This window comes from Lepisma saccharinum, chromosome 1, assembly GCF_977018435.1.
Source record: "Lepisma saccharinum chromosome 1, izLepSacc3.1, whole genome shotgun sequence".
Classification (NCBI taxonomy): domain Eukaryota; kingdom Metazoa; phylum Arthropoda; class Insecta; order Zygentoma; family Lepismatidae; genus Lepisma; species Lepisma saccharinum.
In genome coordinates, this window is record NC_139229.1 from 155720058 (window position 1) to 155740219 (window position 20162).

The 20162-nt window shown below is 40.6% G+C and overlaps 1 protein-coding gene across 1 annotated transcript in view; it reads right to left on the minus strand.

Moving 5' to 3' along the window:
• The window catches only part of LOC145989748 (lachesin-like), a 429934-nt gene that overhangs the window by 118774 nt on the left and 290998 nt on the right, over positions 1–20162 (minus strand). The window contains exon 4 of the mRNA XM_083125039.1: positions 11371–11556. Coding sequence (XP_082981165.1) covers positions 11371–11556 — 186 coding nt within the window. The remainder of the gene's footprint in view (positions 1–11370; positions 11557–20162) is intronic.

Below are 20162 nucleotides of genomic sequence, written 5' to 3' on the forward strand. Positions count from 1 at the left end.
CTGTTTTGATTTTGAAATATGAACTAGCTGTTTAGCTATTTTCAATTTCTGAACCGTTTCATGTTAATTGACATAGTTGTAGAATAATATTTTAAAGCAATTTTGAAAAATTATTGTTTTGTTAAAGAAACGCAATGTAATGTTAAAAATTTCAACAATGGCTCCTTCATTTTACAAATTCCAAATTCTTAACATTTTTATATGTTAATGTTGTAATATGAGAGGTAATTCAAAGTAATATGTAAAATTTTTGCTGAAATTGAAAATGAGTTATAAGCCATTGAAACACAACATAACAAAAAAAAAAACACGTAACTATACTATGGTACGTCAATCAGATCGCTCGCCGAAAATATATTCCAATAAAAACAACGAACAAAGGCAAGACAGCGTGGTCTTGACAGCGTGTAGCCAGCACCTCAACTGAGAGGTATTGAGAAGAGTCCACTTGTGGTTGAAGGGATGCGAGAAATAAAGTAAAAGATAAATTCAGCATTGTCTGAGAGACGGTTCTTAGTAGTTAGGGTTAAATATTAGTATTAAGACAGAGAACTCACGAAATAGAATGAAAAGAAAGTCCCTCAAATCAAGTTACATACTCAACCCAGAACTAGGTGTATTATCATTCAATGAACGGTAAAGTAAATACCGGGTGGCCAGAATTAAAGTTACCCAACTCATAGCCCTCTGTAGCCTGTTTGAGGCAGGACATCGTAGAACTCTGAAATTTGGTGAATCCACTATGCAGACCGTGTGAAAGAGGATGGCGATAAAAAGAAAATAGTTCAATTTTCCGCCACCAGGTTGAAATGTGGCGCTGTACTTCCATGATGCGTTGTAATAATGACGTAAACTGCTCCAATTGGTTATGGATTTACCTTTACCTTGCAATTTTGGAATAAACGAGAGATTATTTTCTCGCAGCTTCCAGCCACTAACAAATGTCTTTCTAATTAATAACTTAGCTAAATCACTTAACGTGATTATTTGTACAACCCATCATGAAAGTACAGCGCCACATTTCAATCTGGTGGCGGAAAATTGAACTTTTTTTATCGCCATCCTCTTCCCCATGGTCTGCATAGTGGATTCACCAAATTTCAGAGTTCTACGATGCCTCAAACAGGCTACAGAGGGCTATGAGTTGGGTAACTTTAGTTCTGGCCATCCGGTACATGCGAAATATCCTGAAGGCCCTTATGTAGCTATTAAGAATTTACACCCTACGCTTCTCTGTTTTTATTGATGATCTGCGGTTTTGGAAAATTACAGCAACAAGAACGAATGATGAACGGGTACGCACAAAGATACAGGCCGGGACTTGAACCTGGAGTCTTCAGTGGCTAGTTCGTGAATCGGGACTTGTCCGGTGGTTAAGCACTAACACTGTTACCTTGTAACGAAGGGGTCCCGGCTTCGATCTCGCCAGGTGGAGGCACATTATATAGTGGTTTAGACTGTAGGACAGTCCAGAGTAGCCTCTCCAAGCATAAAGTGGACTTAAAACTAACATTTTAATACACAAGTTGGAAGCGAACCCTCGGCCTCTGTGCTTAGAACCACGTTGCTTATAGCAGAACTTGCCGAAATAAAACCAACACGTGACGTCACGCCTCGGCGGCCCGAACCGATCGATGCTAATCATGTTCCTTGCAATAAAAAGCAGGTAATCGCGTTCCCTTTGTTTGTTTTCCCGCGCTCCGAAGGGCCGACTCGCTCCTCGAGCGAAAGGTACCTGGCGTGGCTGTGGAGGGCGAAGTGGGGGGGAAGGTGAGGCTAACATGGTTATCCACACTCACGAAACAAACGCGTCGTGCCCAAAGACAAACACATGGGCTCTTACACTGCCAGAACTCTTTCTCGACTTCTGTTATTTCGTCAAAATGCTATTGTGGGAAGCGCGGGCTTCTAATGCCAAATTTCTCCGCAAGATGGTGCTGGAGAAATTGCCAACGGACAGAGTAACAATATTTCCAGTGTACTGTTTGGTACCTGGAATTTCAATTAATGAAAAATGAAGTGGATTTTCCTGCTTAAAAAAAGTTATCTCTGGCTAGTGAGGTGAATTTATTATTTCTTCACTAATCAACAGGTGACAAAACATCGATAATATATATTTTTTAAACTCTTCATATTTAAGAAGTACTAATAAAGTGCCAAATTTCTGGTGTCAAAGAGAATCTCGTAAAGGCAAAGAGAATCTCATAAAAGAAAAAGAGAATGCTTAAATAACAAAAATGTTGTTTCCAGAAGCTCTCGTAGGTCGGGAACTGGGGTCTCAATCTTTACTCTTGAGTTTCATAGAGATATATTATTTTTTTGTTACATTATTACAGGTGGCAGTATAGTCGTTAAAGAATATAGGGCACTTCCGATCAGACGTAGCTAAAACTTGATTTTTCACGATAGCTGAGGAGAAAGAAAATAGGTGTTTGAACTGTTAAAACAGGTCTTGCATCCCTCGTCCGCTGTGAACTAAGTGAAATAATACAGCATAATCTAATCATCGGCTAGATTTAGTTCCCTTAGAGACTTCTCAATCATAGAATATTGTCAGCTAGTTTTGAGGAACATTTTTGACATTATAAATTGTGATTTCCAGTCAATATATAAATGACCTTTGCTCCCTTAGCGGCGAACAATGAGACTTACTATGAGATTACCTCACACGTGGAGTAAACTATAGAAGAATGGATACAATACCATAAGTATCCACACTCCAGTCCAGAGCTTCTGTCGTTTAGCACCAAACTCTGCCACCACTAATATTCGTTCCATACTTCACTCTTTAAAGGGAACTCTGAACGAAATAATAGTATGAACACTGAACAACCTTACTTCAATTATAGTTGTCAAAATTCCGAAAACTAAATAAAAATTCAACAAAACATCAGCATTTCTTGTACTTCGACATCTAAAAATCAAGGTATCTTGAGTAAAAAGAACAATCTCTTAGTAACTGAATATCTACAGTTTGGCCAATAACTACATTGTGAAGTTACACAATTGCGTCATCTACTACTACTAGAATTGACGTCATAACACAAGAAGAACATTTTAATCCAAACATTTTAAATGTCCAACTAATCAATTTTACGGTGGTGTAATAAAATTCGTCTACAACGTTGGTGCACTAAGTATTGTGCTTTGTACTTAAAGAGCATTACAGAATTGAAAATCCACATTCTGAGCGAGATTCAAACCAAGAATATCCTTCAGCGAGATCTCGAGTCCAGCACGTAACGAATATGGACAATGCTTAATTAGGCTCATGTGCTTGAATGCCCATCAACATCGTTCCGATCATCCTACGGAATCAGTGAACTGACGCAAAATAAAATATCAGGAAGATCAAGCAAGCAGCATAATTTAAAGTTTGATAGCCAATTTGCTGTTGTCGAATAGTTAGTTTATAACGTAAAATCGAAAAAATCACTATATATAGTGTTATACTTGATAATAATCTGACTAAATATGCAAAAAAGATGCTTTTCACTGAGCTATTCTCATATTTGATCCACGCACACCTGCCTGCCTTCTGCCGAAACAAAATTCTTTGAATATTTAGTTTCGTGCTTTGGATTCTTCCAGAGCTTTGGAGTTAGCAACACTGCTTGATATAAGTTTTACAAGCGAGTCTCGGAGAACGTTACGGATCTGTCCCCAGAGATGTCTACCATGAATTTCATGAGGTGCCGGCGAAGATTTCACTTTCATGAGTGGGCGAAGGGACACCGGGTACTTGACTCGGAGCCTGTCGTCATCCGCACTGCACTCAGACTTGTCGCCCAAAGTAGAGAGCGGAAAGTACTTTCTCAAAATTTATCGCAGTTAATTCAAGCGACAGAAAAAAGGTCTCTGGGGTGTTCCGGGAAAAGTTGCAGAATTGAAGAATGAGATTTCAAGTTGGTCTTAAGAAATGTGTGGTAGTAAAGAAGGAAGTATATCATCCACGCAGCAACAATGCTAATTTCATTTTGCAAAGTTTCGTTGCGAATCAACAATGTATGCTCTTTTTACAAATTTGTAGTTCCGAAATTGTTACTGCAATAGATGCACACATGACCAAGTGCATAAAATCTTCAAATGAAAAAAGTGGAAATTAGAATTGTGTTCTGAGTTAACGTTACCATAAGAAACATAGGATATATATGATAAATAGCTAGATAAGAGAGATGAAGGGAGGTAAAGAGGGATAAGGGAAAACGAGAGAAATAAGCGAAAACCCCACAGAAAGGGAGAGATAGAGAGAAACCAAGAGAGTTAGAGGAAAGAAGTAAAATGCGGGAGTGAGTTAGGGAAAGAAAGGGGGAAAAGAATAATAATAGAATTGAAGTCCACTTTATGCACAGTAAGGCTTATTGGGACTGGACCTCCAGTTTAAAGTGGGATCCGAAGCAGTATGTGCCTCCACCGGGTATCGAACCCGGGACCCCCTTGAGAGAGAGAGAGAGAGAGAGAGAAAAAGAGAGAGAGAGAGAGAGAGAGAGAGAGAAAAAGAGAGAGAGAGAGAGAGAGAGAGAGAGAGAGAGAGTGGGGAGGGAGGGGGTGGGGAAAGAAAACTGAAGGAGAAGCAATGAAAAGAAAAACAGGATAGAGAGAAAGAGAGTAATGATGATGTGAGATTTAAAACTGGAAAATGGTCAAGACGAAAGGGACTAAGTACGATAGAGGAGCTATATGGAGAAAAGAAACAAAAAATATAGAAAAAGTAAAAAAATAGTTAGAAATGGAGAAATGAGGTATACGTAAGCAAATTTTTCTTACTCCAACGAAAGGGAGGAGCTCAAATGCAACCGTGAGAGTGCAACCTATATGCGTATAATCCGTTCCACTGGGTTTCATGTGGATCCTTCTTCATCCTCTAAGAAACTGAAATAAGAAACACTTCGTGTTTTCCATCTACAGATGTCCTGGAAGGAAACTAGTGAAAAAGAAAATATAATATCGCTGATACTCCCGTATTTATTTAATCGGGGTTTACATAATGGCGAACACAAAGTTTTATTACCAATTCGTGTAAAGGACGTCTGAACCCGGTCGGTATCGTCATGCGGAAATGGTGTTTTTTAAATTTTGTTTCAGCTTTTCCTTTTTGAGATACAACAATGCCTGTCTTCTCGTCCTGGATTCGATCCCGGGTCGAGGCACATTGATCAATGATTCGAATCGTAGTTTGAACTATTAGCATGCTGCAATTTGCAAGATTTATCCTATGAAGGATGCTGTCGCGCGTGTGAACGGAGTTCTGCCTGGTTCCCTCTGAAAACAACATTACATTCGCTTTACAGGTTTGATTTCAGTCATCCACAAAGCCTACTGTGACTCCTACTGTAAGGTTCATATCCTATCTCTTTCTGCCGGTCGGTATACATATGCGAAACAGCTTCATCCGTATTTTTATGTTCTCCACTTTTCCACGCGCATGCTCATACTCCAACATCAGGTTTATTCTCTTTTCCAATTATAAGGGGTGCTCATAAATTTTGATTTTGTAAGGCCATATTTTCACCAATAGTGAACAGAAATACAGCCAGTACATGAGACTACAACTATTTTAAAGAGAAATTAAATGCATCCGATGTGCAAGCGGCACTTTCAGTCTCGCCGAATCTTCTGAAACATGCCTTGTGTGACGTTTCTGATGGCGATGTCGATTCACCATCGCAATTCTGGCAGTGTCCATGGAAGTGGAGGAACGTAAACATTGTCCTTGATGAAACCACACAGGCAGAAATCGGACACTGAGTCCTATCGAAAACGTTGCACAAAACATGCTTGAGAAGATTTGGCGAGTGTGGAAGTACCACTTGAACACCTGTCCTGATATACATGGAGTGCACAACGAATGTTTTTAAGGTCTGTGTGAAATGGCAAATATTCCTCTTTAAAATGGTTGTAGTATCATGTATTTCTGTTCACTATTGGTGAAAATATGGCCTTACAAATCGACCAATAATTTCTGAACACCGTGTGTAAACTTCGCTTTGATAAATGCACCAGTTCACCAGTTCATTCCAGGACACCGCCCTTCCTATACCACTCGCTATACCCTAAAAGTTTTAGTGCCAAAATGTAGTCCTTGTAATTTTGTAAAATCCCTGTGAGTTGTATGGAAGTCCTACCGAGGACCGAATGCTGTATTTCTGTTGCCACTTCAGTAATATTTGATGGAGAAGCCAAGGCGCTCTCAGGGGATGTAAACAAGGATACACGAAGAAGGTCGCGAAGAACTAATTTCAACAAAATTTCTGGAACGAGACAGTTCTTTCAAACCTGCCTTTCGCGTAGTACAGCAATATGCCTTCAATTAGATCGTCCATTAACGGCGCACTCCTTTCACTTAATTACGAAATGCGTGGCAGCTCGGTCTGTTTGCTTTCCAAAGACGCTCCCTTTGAAGTCGACCACAGACATGTCACCGTCTTTTCGCCTCACTCCCAAGACGCTTCGGCTTTATGACGCAAGATGGCAGAACCGTTCATTACATTCCTTTTTCCGTGCACAAAGAGAGTCCAAATTAGCTTAAGACGAATCGTGTGACGAAGAGTTTCGTATTAACAGTCATTGGATACAATGCTGGAACACTTTTACCCTTCCTTCCTTATTCTTGTATGAACATTACTGCGCTAATGAAGAGATCTCGCAATATTGCTTCAGACATTGATTTTCATTACTTCAATGGTTGCACAAATTGTTTGGCAAAGCGTGATGAAAATTCCAGGCTTTCCGAGCAGTGGAAGTACATGTTCTATATTATCTGATGGCATTATTTCCAAGTCCCTTGCAGGAAATTGCAGTGATTAAATGTGAGATTAGATTAAGATTAGACAGCGTCGCCCGATTCTCGACTATCGTTCTCACTTATCCCACAAGCTTCAACCCACCTCCCCGCCTTTCGCCTTCTCTGCTGTTTTTCTGGGCTGGACCAACAATGTATTATTTATGTTATGATAACTAAACCTAACAAGCCTAACCTAAACAACGAAGGCATTTTGCCTAGCAATGAAGGAATTTCGGCAGACGTCAGTAGGCGAAAGGCGGGGATGTTGGTTGAGGCTTGTGCGATGAGCCAGACCCTTTCACATTAGCTCAGTTTTCAGTGTTGTGAGTCGAAGTGAATGTGAACAAACTTATTCATAGTGGCGACGTCAGAGAAAATCTTTTGTGTTAGCTCAATGTTTGAAATATATTTTTAAGGATTTTCTTTCGGTTAACAGGGGGGCTAATTTGCCGTTATCTCCGTTTTATAGACTATTTTCTTTACTCCAACTCTTCCTCTCCTGAATCTACCTTGTTATTTTTCTGTCTCTGTATTTATCTTTATATTTCTTTCCCTCACTTTCTCTATTTCTCTCTACTTATCTGTTCCTCTTCAAATTTTTTTGCCCCCATATGTCTCTAATCTCTTACGTTCCTTTTATCACTGTAGTTCACGGTTTCCTCTCTATCCGACTAGAATTCTAGGTTACATCGGAAAGAAGTAAATTTTGGACAGGTTGCAACCTAATTTCTAGAAAGCCTGCACGATACAACTATTTGCGTCGTTTTCTGGCCTCTTGTTTGTAAGAAGGTTAGTCGCGACTTACCAAAAGCATCACATGCCCCTTTCTCATCTTCAGTGAAGAGGCAATCAAGATACTCCTCATCTGTAGGCAATGTCTTAATACGTGAGCTGACAGACCCACCTATATTAATTTATACTTTACTGTAGGAAATTTCTCATCCAGATATTTGAACTATTTGAACCTAGAGACGTTCTTATCAAAGGCTCCAACAATAACAGTCATAAGTTCAAGTTTGATAGGGAGCGGTGGCAGCAAGATCTTCTATGGGTCAGCAAGAGGAGGGTGCTGTAGAGAGACTGAATCAGTCATGTACACAGTGCAAGCATAGAGCTCTGGTGTTACAATTGCTGATGTGCTGTTCACTGGATGTTATAGGCTGATCTTCAGGATCTTCTGGTTTCAGCATCATAACTTTTCTCCTTCAATTCAAGTGACTCTATAGTTGGCGATGCGGGAACAGGCACAATGTAACTATGAGGTACATTGCTAATGAAAAATTATGGTATTTTCAATGGTGACATAAGGGACACGGAGGTCTGGGTCGGTCATGGCCCCAGAAAAGCAGCTGGTTCCCTTACCCTACTCCAGTTCTTAGAAAAAATATTTTACCTATCAGCATACAATAGTGTTTTCATATACAGAAGTCAATATAAACCTCCGAGCTCCTGAGAATTTTTGTACATCCACTCTTTCCAAATCTACCACTCTGTTCCCAAATGCACAATAACAATCAACAATGTATTTCCTAGTCCCACGGGTACCGCAAATGTTATGTATTGTTTCTTGTGATTTAATCATTTTATCAGGTTCGTTGCAATCTTGATACAGCACACATTCAATGCCCACTTCTTGCCTTCATCGCCAATATGGCGCCCCACAAAAAACGAATTGTCCACCACTCGAACATGAAATAACTTTTCGCTTCAGCTCCTCCTATCTCCCTTCCCAAACATCACGGGAACTAGAGCTGGTTAAGTTTTTCCGATGACACAATCGTATTGGAATTAATAAATGACATGGCATCTCTGTGGTTTTTGGTCTTTGACATATATTATTAAAAGGTCTCTCGATTCAAAAGTTGAAGAGAAGAATTATGTGGAGGACACATATATAACATTTACACGAGATAGGTTCGTGATGCTACGTGTATGTTTAAAACACACATTTTCCGCATGTGTACTTTCACCCCTTTGAGCCAAATTTATAGTCAGTAAATGTCACCTCATGTCATATAATGCCTGGAGTCTTCTTCACCTACCGAAACAGCGTTGGGAGCGTGAAAAGAAGGAGCGGAGGCCGGCGTTTGCCAAGGAGAAGGAGGCTTACAACAAACAAGCCCTCTTCAAAATAAATAAGTAAATTTCCAATCTTCAGACGTCTACTGATAAGATATCATCCACCTAGTCATGTGGGTGAATTTTGCTCCTGAGGAACTTAATGACTCACTGCAATGGCATTAACAGCTAATATTGGTGGTTCAGAAGTTATATTGTCTGTCACTGCAACTGTTAACAGCGACTCTCAAGTAGTAGATTAGCTCTAGCTACTACTAATAGCCACGCTCTCTCATTACACACACGAATAAACATTTACACGTTTGTGTTACGCTCATTCGCCATCTACATATGAGTAGTCTGACATACACCGCACGATTTCAATCAGTCCAGAACAAGACAGTTATACTCTGTCCCAGGAGTCTATGGAGCAAGCAAACAATAACAAACCCTCTGCGCAAGCAGTGATTCGAGGGAAGAGGATTGCAGAAATTCGGCTGCAGCTACCAGCCGTTTACAGCAGCGCGTTGTGCTTCGGTCAGCTCCATAGACCCCTGGGACCAACTGTAACTATTTGCAAACTCTAAGGGGCACCTCAGAGTCTAATCTCGCGATAGTTACAAGACAAAACTACGTACTTAAATACTCGACAGCCCAGACACGAAATGACAAAACACTAAGGATTCAGATCCTGAGGCAAAGTCCAAACGACTATTGGAAGCTGTTGCTATTTAGACACTATCACAGAACATAATCCACTCTTACTCAGAATGCGTTACACGAACCGTTAAGTTGAATGAGCTATCTTGCAAGAACTCAATTAAAATTCACTTGTATTTCGAAGAAAAACATCTAAACAGCTAATATATTTCACAATATCAGCTAACATGTATGAAAATACAAATGGAGATGCATTTTACTTGTTTTGTGTGTTTGAAGCTTCAATTGCATTGATTGATTTACTCTAAAGAATGAAAATAACTTAAATTTGAAAGACAAAATAAAAATACTTTGGTACAGGGTCCCAGTCCATGAACTCCTAAGTGTAATGAAACATGGATTAATGGAGTCATTGAAGTCTTATCTTAGGCTCTGATCGATTTGGAGCCTCTTTGACTGCAGGTTGGTCAGAGATTTTCCAACGTTGACGGCAGGGGACTTACATGGCCAGTAACTCCACAATCTTCATTTTTACAGCCGGCGTTGTCGCCTGGTGGAAGTACTGGATGTCCTGAAGTAAATAGCGAAGAACTACGAGTGTCCCTAGTTGCTCTAGACAGCAAAGAATTTCCGGGTACCAATGTGATCGAGGCGAAGCCCTTAAGCTTGTAAACTTGACGTTGCGGTTATTATCTCGGAAACTTGTAAAGTGTTTCGATGGTGGTCGATGATGAAGTTGGATGGACTTAAAAAGGGTTGCAACCCCTCCAATTTGCCCTGTGGAACACGAGTAGTTGAGGCAGCAAGTCACCTTGTTTCGGTTTCCTGCATTTCCGGGAGGGATGGGTTCTTGCGCAGTTCATGCACCTGGCAACGACTCTTGTCCGTGTCCAATCCACTGCCAATTGTGTCATTGGTTACGGTGCTCTCGACGATACTTTTTTTAAAAAAAAAGACACCGCAGTAATGGGGGAACGAGAGGTTGTAGATGGCGGTATTAGATTCGGCCTTTCTAAGGATCGCCTAGAAAAGTGGCACCAATGATGACGTCTTCTTTGCCGTACGAGGAAGTTGCTTCACAATTTTTAGGAGCCCTGTCTCGTAAGGGTGGCATAGGTCTTTGGTACAGGGACATCCTGCGGGAGTTGACGTAACAATTCCTTGACTGCCTGAAGCTGACGAGTGGTTTCGGTGACAAAGTCAACATGCTCAGTAGGCGGGGATGAGAATCTGGTGTTGGTTCTCACAAGTCGTGGAGATTTTCAAACTACTCCTGGAGTCTGATTTCGCAGGAAAGCTGGCCCAGGAGTTTAGCTGCACCCGTAGGGCAAGTTACCGCTATGCCGTACATCGTGACAGTCATTGGCCGAAGCTGGATGCGAGACTCGTTCTTTGGTTTCCCGCAGGAACGGACATCGGGGTCGAAGAAGCTTTGGGAACAAGTGGCGATGATGTGGGAGTTGTCGTAGGTGTGTTGGCTGTAGGAAGCGAAGGTGTGGGTGGTTCATGGCAGTCGGCCGAGGAAGAATTTGGATCGGCACATCGAAGGCTAATCCAGAACGAAGAGCGGCACCTCCTAGAAATTCTAGGTCCGACTCCACAAACGTTGAGATGGATGCTCAGTTAATCGGAAGAGACTGCAATGACGACTCCATCAACGTTAATCGTTAGAATCATACTGCCTACCTCCTAGAGAATCTGTAATTGTCTTACTTATAGGACAAGCAGTGATAATTTCCTAGTTGCGTTTGAAAACCAATATAGTATACGCTTTCCAATTTACATCTATTTTAATCATGCTTAACTATTTCAACACAAATAATCATATGCCAATAACTGGTAGATTACATAATTAAACAGATGCTTACCTGACTCTTCATAGGGTCTGTGTTTATCTGGCACATGTAGAGACCTCTATCTTCCTCCTGCACTCCTTTCAGATGTAGATTCCATGTAGCGTAGTCGTTGTGAGAAACGGAAACGCGGGGATTGTGGGTAATCACGTGATCATGAATTGCTTGTATTGCCTTCGTGTCAGCTTTCACCCATCCTACCTGCAAGACGAAAAAGTGATAACATTTTATTTCACGTTTCTCTTTATAGCTAGATGAACAAACTCTATTGACAAGGTTATCATGCAATGTTACAAGGACCAAACAAAAACTACCGTTTGATGTGGTGGATGCAAGTCACCAATTATTTTGTGACCACGTCGAATGCTGGAATGTTAGAGCTTTGGAGTCAATATTTTCAAAGCAGCTAAATACATAGGAGAACTGGTCAAATTGAACCAGACTGAAAACAGTCAATACGTTAACAACCAATGAGTATTGAATTGTTATTAGAACTGCGGAAAGTTGGAAGGTTCTGACAAGCAATATCTGCTAGAAGGCTAAGGGTCGCATACGCCGTCTGCTGATACAGCTTAAAATCTGCCCCCACGCTCGAATATTTCCGACAACTGTGACGCCGACGCACTTGTACAAGCAAGGGAGAAAAGCAACGTATTTACGTAAATGTACTGTTCTAAATGCGATCTAGATTTGTAAAACAGAAAATAATATTTATCGTTAATGTGTTATAGCCGAGGATTTCCGAGGCAATTTACATCCCCTCTTACGGAGTATTGGCTCTGTTTCCAACTTGTTTCTGATGGACAGACGTTCATTTTGCCTCCGCAGTAGTCAGTATGAAAATACACTTTGAGCGGCAGAGATATTTGATTAGGTGTGTCATTTTCAGTTGGGCTATTGTGTAAAATGACCTCGTACTCTGCATGAATCTCTCTGTATAAATCCTTGATTAAATTTTCAGTACGCGTTCCTACCTTTCTCAGATATGAGGCCTGTTTAAAAACTTCGAACCATTGTCTAAACTTGGATACAGTTCTCTCTCATTTTAATTATTACTGCTACCATTATTGGTATTAAACTTTCACACAGATCACATCGAAAATAGTTTTCAAACATTAGAAAGAGCATATCTGTCAGAATATTGATTGATTGATTTAGTTGGTGTTTTAACTCCACTATATACACAGCAAGGCTAAACGGGACTGGGTCTACTGTTTAAAGTGGGATCCGAACCACTATGTGCGTCCACCGGGTGAACCCGGGACCCTTTGATTACAAGGCGACCACGCTAACACTGCGCCATCGTGGAGGCTCTATCTGTCAGAATATGTCAGATCACCAGCAGATAGACATTGCAAATAAATTTTGACTAAAGACTGACATAACAGTAATAGTAATGCTTTTTTAAGGACAGTATTTCACAATAATAACAGACAGGCAGAGAGTATAATGGAACTGCTCACGATCACGAAACAAGAAAACCGGAAACAACCCTCTCTCATGACACTTTCCACATGGATGCATACGGCAAGAAAGAAGCAAGTCACGAAGACCTCAACCGAACCCTTTGTTACATTGCAAGGATGGTGCCACTGTCTCTCCGGAAGCTGATATTTTTTCAGGCACGTACTTTCATGATGCGAGGGCCTCGCAGCAGTAGATAGTGGCGGCGCCTGCTGGAAACTATCCGAAATTTGGAGCAGGGTGTCATTGGAATTCAGCCGTGACGGGAAGGAGAGAGAGGGAGGGAGGTAGGGTAAAAAGGACCGCTTGGGCTCCGCTGTCTATCGCTCGCGGTTCCTGTTAGAGGTGTTTACCAGAGCCTTTCGCCTCGCCCATCTTCAAACTAGATTCGTTACCGGCGAAGACTTTCAAAGGGAACAAAGGAATATCCGGAAATAGAAAGGAAACAAGCATGATTGGATTTCACTGTTTCCCTTTTACTCTGTTCTTTTGTTTTCCAAAATGAAGCGATTCTATCACCACTCTCTTTTTTCCCCTCTGCAGCCGAAAAGAGAGACACGATGAAAAGAGGGTATTTTGGGGAGATTGACAGTAGAAGAAACATGGAGAAGAAGGTTCCAAAGGGAGATGCTGCAACAATTCTCCAAGACCGGATCACGTACATAAACGTTCCAGCATAATCAGCACTGGCTGTTTGTATGAAGCGCAGAAACCATTGCGTTATCTCAATTTTTTTAAAAATAAATACGAGGTTTGGTCGACAAGTAATGCACTTATTTTTACACGATGGAACAATATTATCTACGCGATATTCACAAGGTAGTATCATACAACTACACAATTGATTTAATGAAAGTGTGATTGTATGCCGTGGTAGAGAACACGAAATTACTAAAAAAAAGTAACTGCATATGTTACATCACTTGCCACCGTCAGGTCTCAGAGGTGTTGACATTTTCTGTTCCTAGTGGAATATAGGCATGAGAATGACGGAAACGTCCATATCTAACCCGTGTGTCAAACCTTAATTGGGTAGCAAGCTATACAAATAGCTACATAATGTATTAACTATCCTATATTTAGCATAGGATATATACTCGTGCTACATTTACTCATTCCATTTAGTTACATTTTGTTTTACATAGGTGTCGTGTATGTACACAGAGGTCAATCGATGCAACCACAGGTTCTCCATGGAACAAAAATCATTACGAAGATTCTTAATAACAATGGTTTAATACATAACTTAGACATTCATTCTAGATCTCTGTACTTTCATTTCCATACATTAAAGACTTCACAAACAATTATTGACAGTGAAGGCGATTGGGTTCCAAACCTGGCTGGGGAGGGTGGAAGGTCACTGTGCCAAAACTGATGGGGCAAGGACAGTTTACTTTCCCTTGGCAGATAAGGTTTAGCATTGTGCGGGGACAAAAGTTGAAAGGGGGGGGGGGTAACTGGCTCCTCTCACGCCCTCTCTAATCACCGTCACTGAATGTTGATAACCAATTATGTTGTAACACAATTCAAACATTATCTGCACTTAACAATAGGCTTTCCCGATTGCACAGCAGTAACGTCCTCATCTTGTAATGAATGAGTCCCGGGTTCGATACCCGGTAGAGGCACATAGCGGTTCTGATCCTATTTTAACTTGTAGGTCCAGTCCCAATTAGCCTATCTATGCGTAAAGTGAACTTGGAACAAAAAATTGAAAAACAAAATCCTTTTTACATGCTGTTGCTCGGATTTCCAAGTCATCACGACTCGGGAATTTTAACTATTGTGAAATGAAACAAGGGAGCCTTCATAAAAACTCATAATTTCCAAGCCATCCATCGAAACTCGGTCAGTCGTAACAAATAACATTCCTCTGAAAGATCAGCACAGCAGTGACGTACGAAACGTACAGCATTCCTAATTCACTGCCTGGTCAGACAGCTGAAATAAACAAGTAAACAGTCGCCGACCCGGAACGATTGATCAGCAGAAACGCAGCAGAACAATCGGCGCTAAATAGGCCAGGAAATTGGGAGAAGAGATCTGTTGCACGCTGAAGCTACGAGCGATAACAGAAGTTCCGGAAGAGGTCGGCAGGTAGAGAACGCTGCGACGAGCGTCGAGGAGGACCGCATGTAGAGGAATTCTTCTCGAAATTTGACGGCGTTGCTAGTGCCCTTAACTGGACTAGTGATCAAAGTAATGAAATGCTCCCTCTTTTCTTATCAGATGTTGCACTAATGTTTTTTAATGACATGAAAATATGACCCCCGTTCGCTGTCCTCACAATCAAGCAAATAAAAGATGAGATGACTACACTATTCAGAGGTAGTTACACTCCTTCACAACCAACTCAAATCCTAATAGAAACGCGACAAACTTTGCAACAACCAACGTTTCATTACATAATCAAAAAGAAACATCTAGTACTTCAATTCTTTCCGCAAGCCACTAACGAGCAAGTAATGGCTTACGTCACATTAGGCTTGCTGAGTAAACATATTCAAGACATAGGAGATAAGCATTGTAACAGTACATCCGAACTCATTACTTTTTTTACAGAACAATGAGAGACAGGAATCCCTTATCCAAGCACGTAAACACGAAGAGCAGAACGAGGCTCGCAAGCTAGTCGACCAAGCAGCTATTTTACAACTTTTACAATCACAAAATACCTCCCAGCTGCAAGCGCAATCAGCATTTACAAACGTTCAACAACCTATAAATAGAATATCCGTTACTTAGAAAGAACTTCAGTTGCGGACGAAGTAATCTAGCAAAGAAAGAAAAGAAGAAAAATATGTTCGGTTTTAGAGGATAAACTAAAGAAAAGGTATTTGGCGAGTCACCGGAAAACTTACTAATGTGACACTATTTAATGTGACAGAAATGCCAACTTGGTGTTTATTGAAGTTCAGTTGTGTCATCTGGAGTCGAACTCTAGTCACGTCGGCCCTTTCGCGGACCAACGGTCAATACAATTGAATGTCTCGCGAAGTATACATTTATGTAGGAGTATGTTAAATACACAGTCCGTCCAGTGGGAAAGGTGACTAATGAGAAATGAAAGACAAGACGTTGCGGACTGGTAGTTTACAATAGCGTTTATTCAAAATAGACATCTAGTGAGTCAATATATGCATTGAAGCGGTTGTAGAACGTTGTGAAGCAGTCTTGGTACTCCTGTTTCGGAAATGCCTCCAAAATCGCGCAGTTTTGGAAATAGCCAGAAGTCGCACGGAGCTAAATCTGGAGAATATGGGGGGTGTTCGAGCTCCACTATCCCTGGCCAAAAACTGACGTACCAACCTGCTCTTGTGCACGGGTGCTTTGTCGTGCAACAGAGACCATGAGCCTTGTTACCGATTTTCAGGCCGAACTCTAGGAATCCTGGCCAATAGACGATGCAAAATACCCACGTATACTCAGCGTTCACAGTGTGACCCTCTGAAGTGAATTCCCTGTGGATGATGCCTTTGGAATCGAAGAAACCAGTGAGCAGAGTTTTGATTCGGCTCTTCTGCATGCGCACTTCCTTCGGTTTTGGAGAGACTGGACCCTTCCATTTCGAGCTCTGACGCTTTGGGAGTGGTTCGTACTGAAAGCACCATGTTTCATCACCTGTCACAATGCTTGACATGAATCCTGGATCCACACCAGCTGCTTGTTTCATGTCTTTGCAGTGTTCCACTATGCAATGTTTTTGTTCGTGACTGAGTGTGTGTGGCACAAACCGCGCACAGAATTTCCGTTTGCCCAAATTTTCGGTTAGAATGACATGGACTGTGGACTTCGGAAATCCAGTGAGATCCTCGATGAACCTTACAGATGCACAACGATCCTTGCGTACAATCTCCGCCACTTTTTGGACGTTTTCGTCAGTTCGCACAGTCGCTGATGGTCTTGGTCGCGGATCGTCTTCAATACTCTCCCGACCATCACGAAATCTTCCATACCACTTAAACACGTTCTTACGGCTCAATGCCTTACTACCGTAAACAGTTTGAATCATTTGAAACGTCTCTGTTGCACGTTTACCCAATTTGAAACAGAATGTAATGTTGGCACGTTGCTTCATTGCTCCGTTTCCGACCGACGTCGAGCAGGTACTACTTTCAGTCACAAGATCCGTACTCGTCGACCTTCGGAAGAAAGTCGAAATGTGTCGCACTGGTGGTTCCGTGGCAAGAAAATCAGTCATCTTTCCCACTGGACGGACTGCGTATACATAATAATTAACTTAAAATGCGCTAATGTGATAGGAAGTGGCCAGAGGACTACTAACTATTTTGTTTAATAAAGTAAGTCCCTATTAATAAATTTACTTTCCAATTTCTTTAAATCTGACTTTAAGATTCATAGGAATTATAATGAAATGACATGCAGCAAAAGAAAGTTGACAAAAGGATCTTTGAGGTCATCCAGGTGAAGGTTTCCTGTCGGCATTAGCTGTATCATGAATGTTTTTCACAGCACTTTCCAAGATGGTTCTTCGCGGTTATTGAATTTTTTTTCTGAATCGCCATTGTGATATAATGATGAACGATGTAATGAGGAACGCTTCCCATTTAAGCAATTTCAACCGGAATTCACAGCACGATAATTCATTAGAACAATAAGATAAAAATTGAATTAATATAAATTCCCAAGCTCAGGCTTTCAAATACTATGGATTAGAAAAATGCTAGAATATTCCTAATGTCTGAAAATGCAAAGTAGAATATGACACATCAATTTGGACAACCCTGTATATCAAGCTTTTTCACATATGCTTGTGTTAAAAAAAAATAACTTGCATACTGAATTTCATAGGATTGGCAATATTTTATGTGACATGATCATTTCTCACATACGAACAAACGAACACATACACAAGAACAAGAGTTATTTTCGGAAATCGATAGAGCATGTGCATAGTTAAGTACTTCGCCTACGGTTGAACGTTTTTCTTTTGAGCGACCAGGCAAATTTTGTGGGTGAAAACCGCGGGAAACTTAGTTTACACATTTTCCGCTTTTACGGCGTTCCTTTTTTGTTTTGACATCCGTGGCCGCCCTCCTAATGAAATTCCGAAATATGATGAAGTGGCAAACGCAATGAAGATATCAGGGATGCTTGTGGTGCTCACAGATGCTACGGCTGAAAAGAGAAACAAACGCGTGTGAGCAGAGGAATAAAAGTGCGAACTTAAAAGTCGATAACCACCACGTTCTTCAACCTTGCACCACCCAAGACTTGTAATGGAAATGTGCAGTGCTCGGAAAATGTGTTTCAAGTGTGGGTGTATCAGAATATTTAATGCATTTTTCTGCATTTACTATTTTTCTTTCCTTCCATAATTCTTCCGAAATGGTGACATTCCTTATATGAGTTATGTGAGATACTGTACAAATGCGAAATGAAAATCTTTATAGCTATGAACTAGATCCTCATCAGTTGGATATCTACAATACTGAACGAAGATTGGCAAAAACTTAAAAGAAGCCTCCTTCCACATTTTTATAGTTGTTCAATGTTGAGGTCGAAAACATGTTTCCCATACAGTACCATGATATTTTCATGTATAAATAATTACACATTTACAGAAGTTATCTACACATTTGAATTAATCAAATGTTGGCGGTTGATTCCATCAAGCCCATTACAGCTATTATTCCACGGAACGGTGACCAAATTTAGCAAACACACTGCATATACTCGTATTAGCCTCGTAACTCAAAGGATCTTATGTATATTTACTCTCGCCATTTATCAAAACCTCTGATTTTCATGCTGCCATCCTAGGAGTGTCATGTGGGAAATATAATGTTTTATTGTTTGACTATGTACGTGCATATTGAATGTTAATAACGTGATTGAGATAATTTTCGGAAAAAAAATAATCAAATTGAATTATCTGATTTTGAGTTAAGGTTGTTTCGAACTTCTCTCGTACATCGATACCCAGCTTTCGGTACATAATTTTACGCATATATATGCTTGCGACATAATACGCAGCTTTGGAGGCCTTACATAAGTCTTGCAAGGCTTTTAAGTAAAGGAAGATTGCACCAGTGTCCAAGATGCCAAACACACGGTCCCCTAGCAGTGAAGTTTGCAAAGGAGAAATGTATATGAGCACCTTATCAGCCACTGGTACAAGCTACCCTTACTAGATACGGGTGCTCTGCGTCTCCCTTTCCAAACCATCATCGACGTTTATGTTGCGGGAGATTTCGAGCAACCCCCATCCGTTGCCAGAACAAGCCAATAAGCTGATCCGAAAGTTCAGAAGCAAGAAGAGGAAGAAGGCGGTCAAAAGATAATCTCATTTCATGTGCGGCTGAGCAAGCTCAAAATTCATTATTTAAGTTGGAATGCGTTTACCGTATGCGGCTCCATCTCTTATCAGGCAAATTCATTATCGAATATAGTATCCGGGCGCACAGGACCTAATTTTAATCCTCAGATTTCAGGGTTGCTTCAGATACGTTTCTCAAAGGCGAAAGATAGGAATGCCTCCAACGCCGTCGTGATATACACGGATTTATTTAAAATCATCAAATCAGCTCACAGTGAATTCTAAGGTAGTTATTAATGTTTGTTTCACGAGATTTCTTGAAATGATTTTCAACATGATGGATCGTCTGCGAAAGAAGAAAACAGGCGTAATGACTAACTAAAAAGATATTTTGCATCGTAATAGTCTTTCAAACAAGTTAGTGTGAGAGGAAGAAACTAATACAGAATGCAACCAGCAACGAAAGGGGATGTGAATATAAAAGAAGGAAATTGCATTACAAAGGACAGGAAGTGACATAGGGCCTCCCGATGGCGCAGTGGTAGCATTGTAAACAAGGGGTCCCGGGTTAAAGCATGTCAACTATGTAGAATGGTTTAAAGGGATTATGTTACATTTAATGGATTTTGAAAAGTTTGTTAACACCATACAATGAATAAACTTCAAGTGAAAATAATTATCTGTTTAATTGAAAGAAATCCTGGAGGTAATTGTAAGATCATAATTTATAATGAACGTCCTCAAGGTGCATAGCACACTCTCTAGGACGTTTCCACTGCGTGGTCACATCAGCCTCGATTCCGCGCGGGTGTGTGTTCTTCAAGAAATCGAAGGTGGTGATAATGACCTAAAGTTTAATAGAAAGTACAAAAGGGAAAATTAAAATGTTGAAAAGAACAAATAGCATACATTTCTCGGAGAAAATCCTGAAAAATCTCAGATTCGACGGGACAAATCATGAATTATTTCAGATTTGACGGGAAAAATCATGAAATATCTAAGATACCATGAAAACACCAACTGTACAAAATCTCATAAAATATTCGGAAAAATAGGAAAT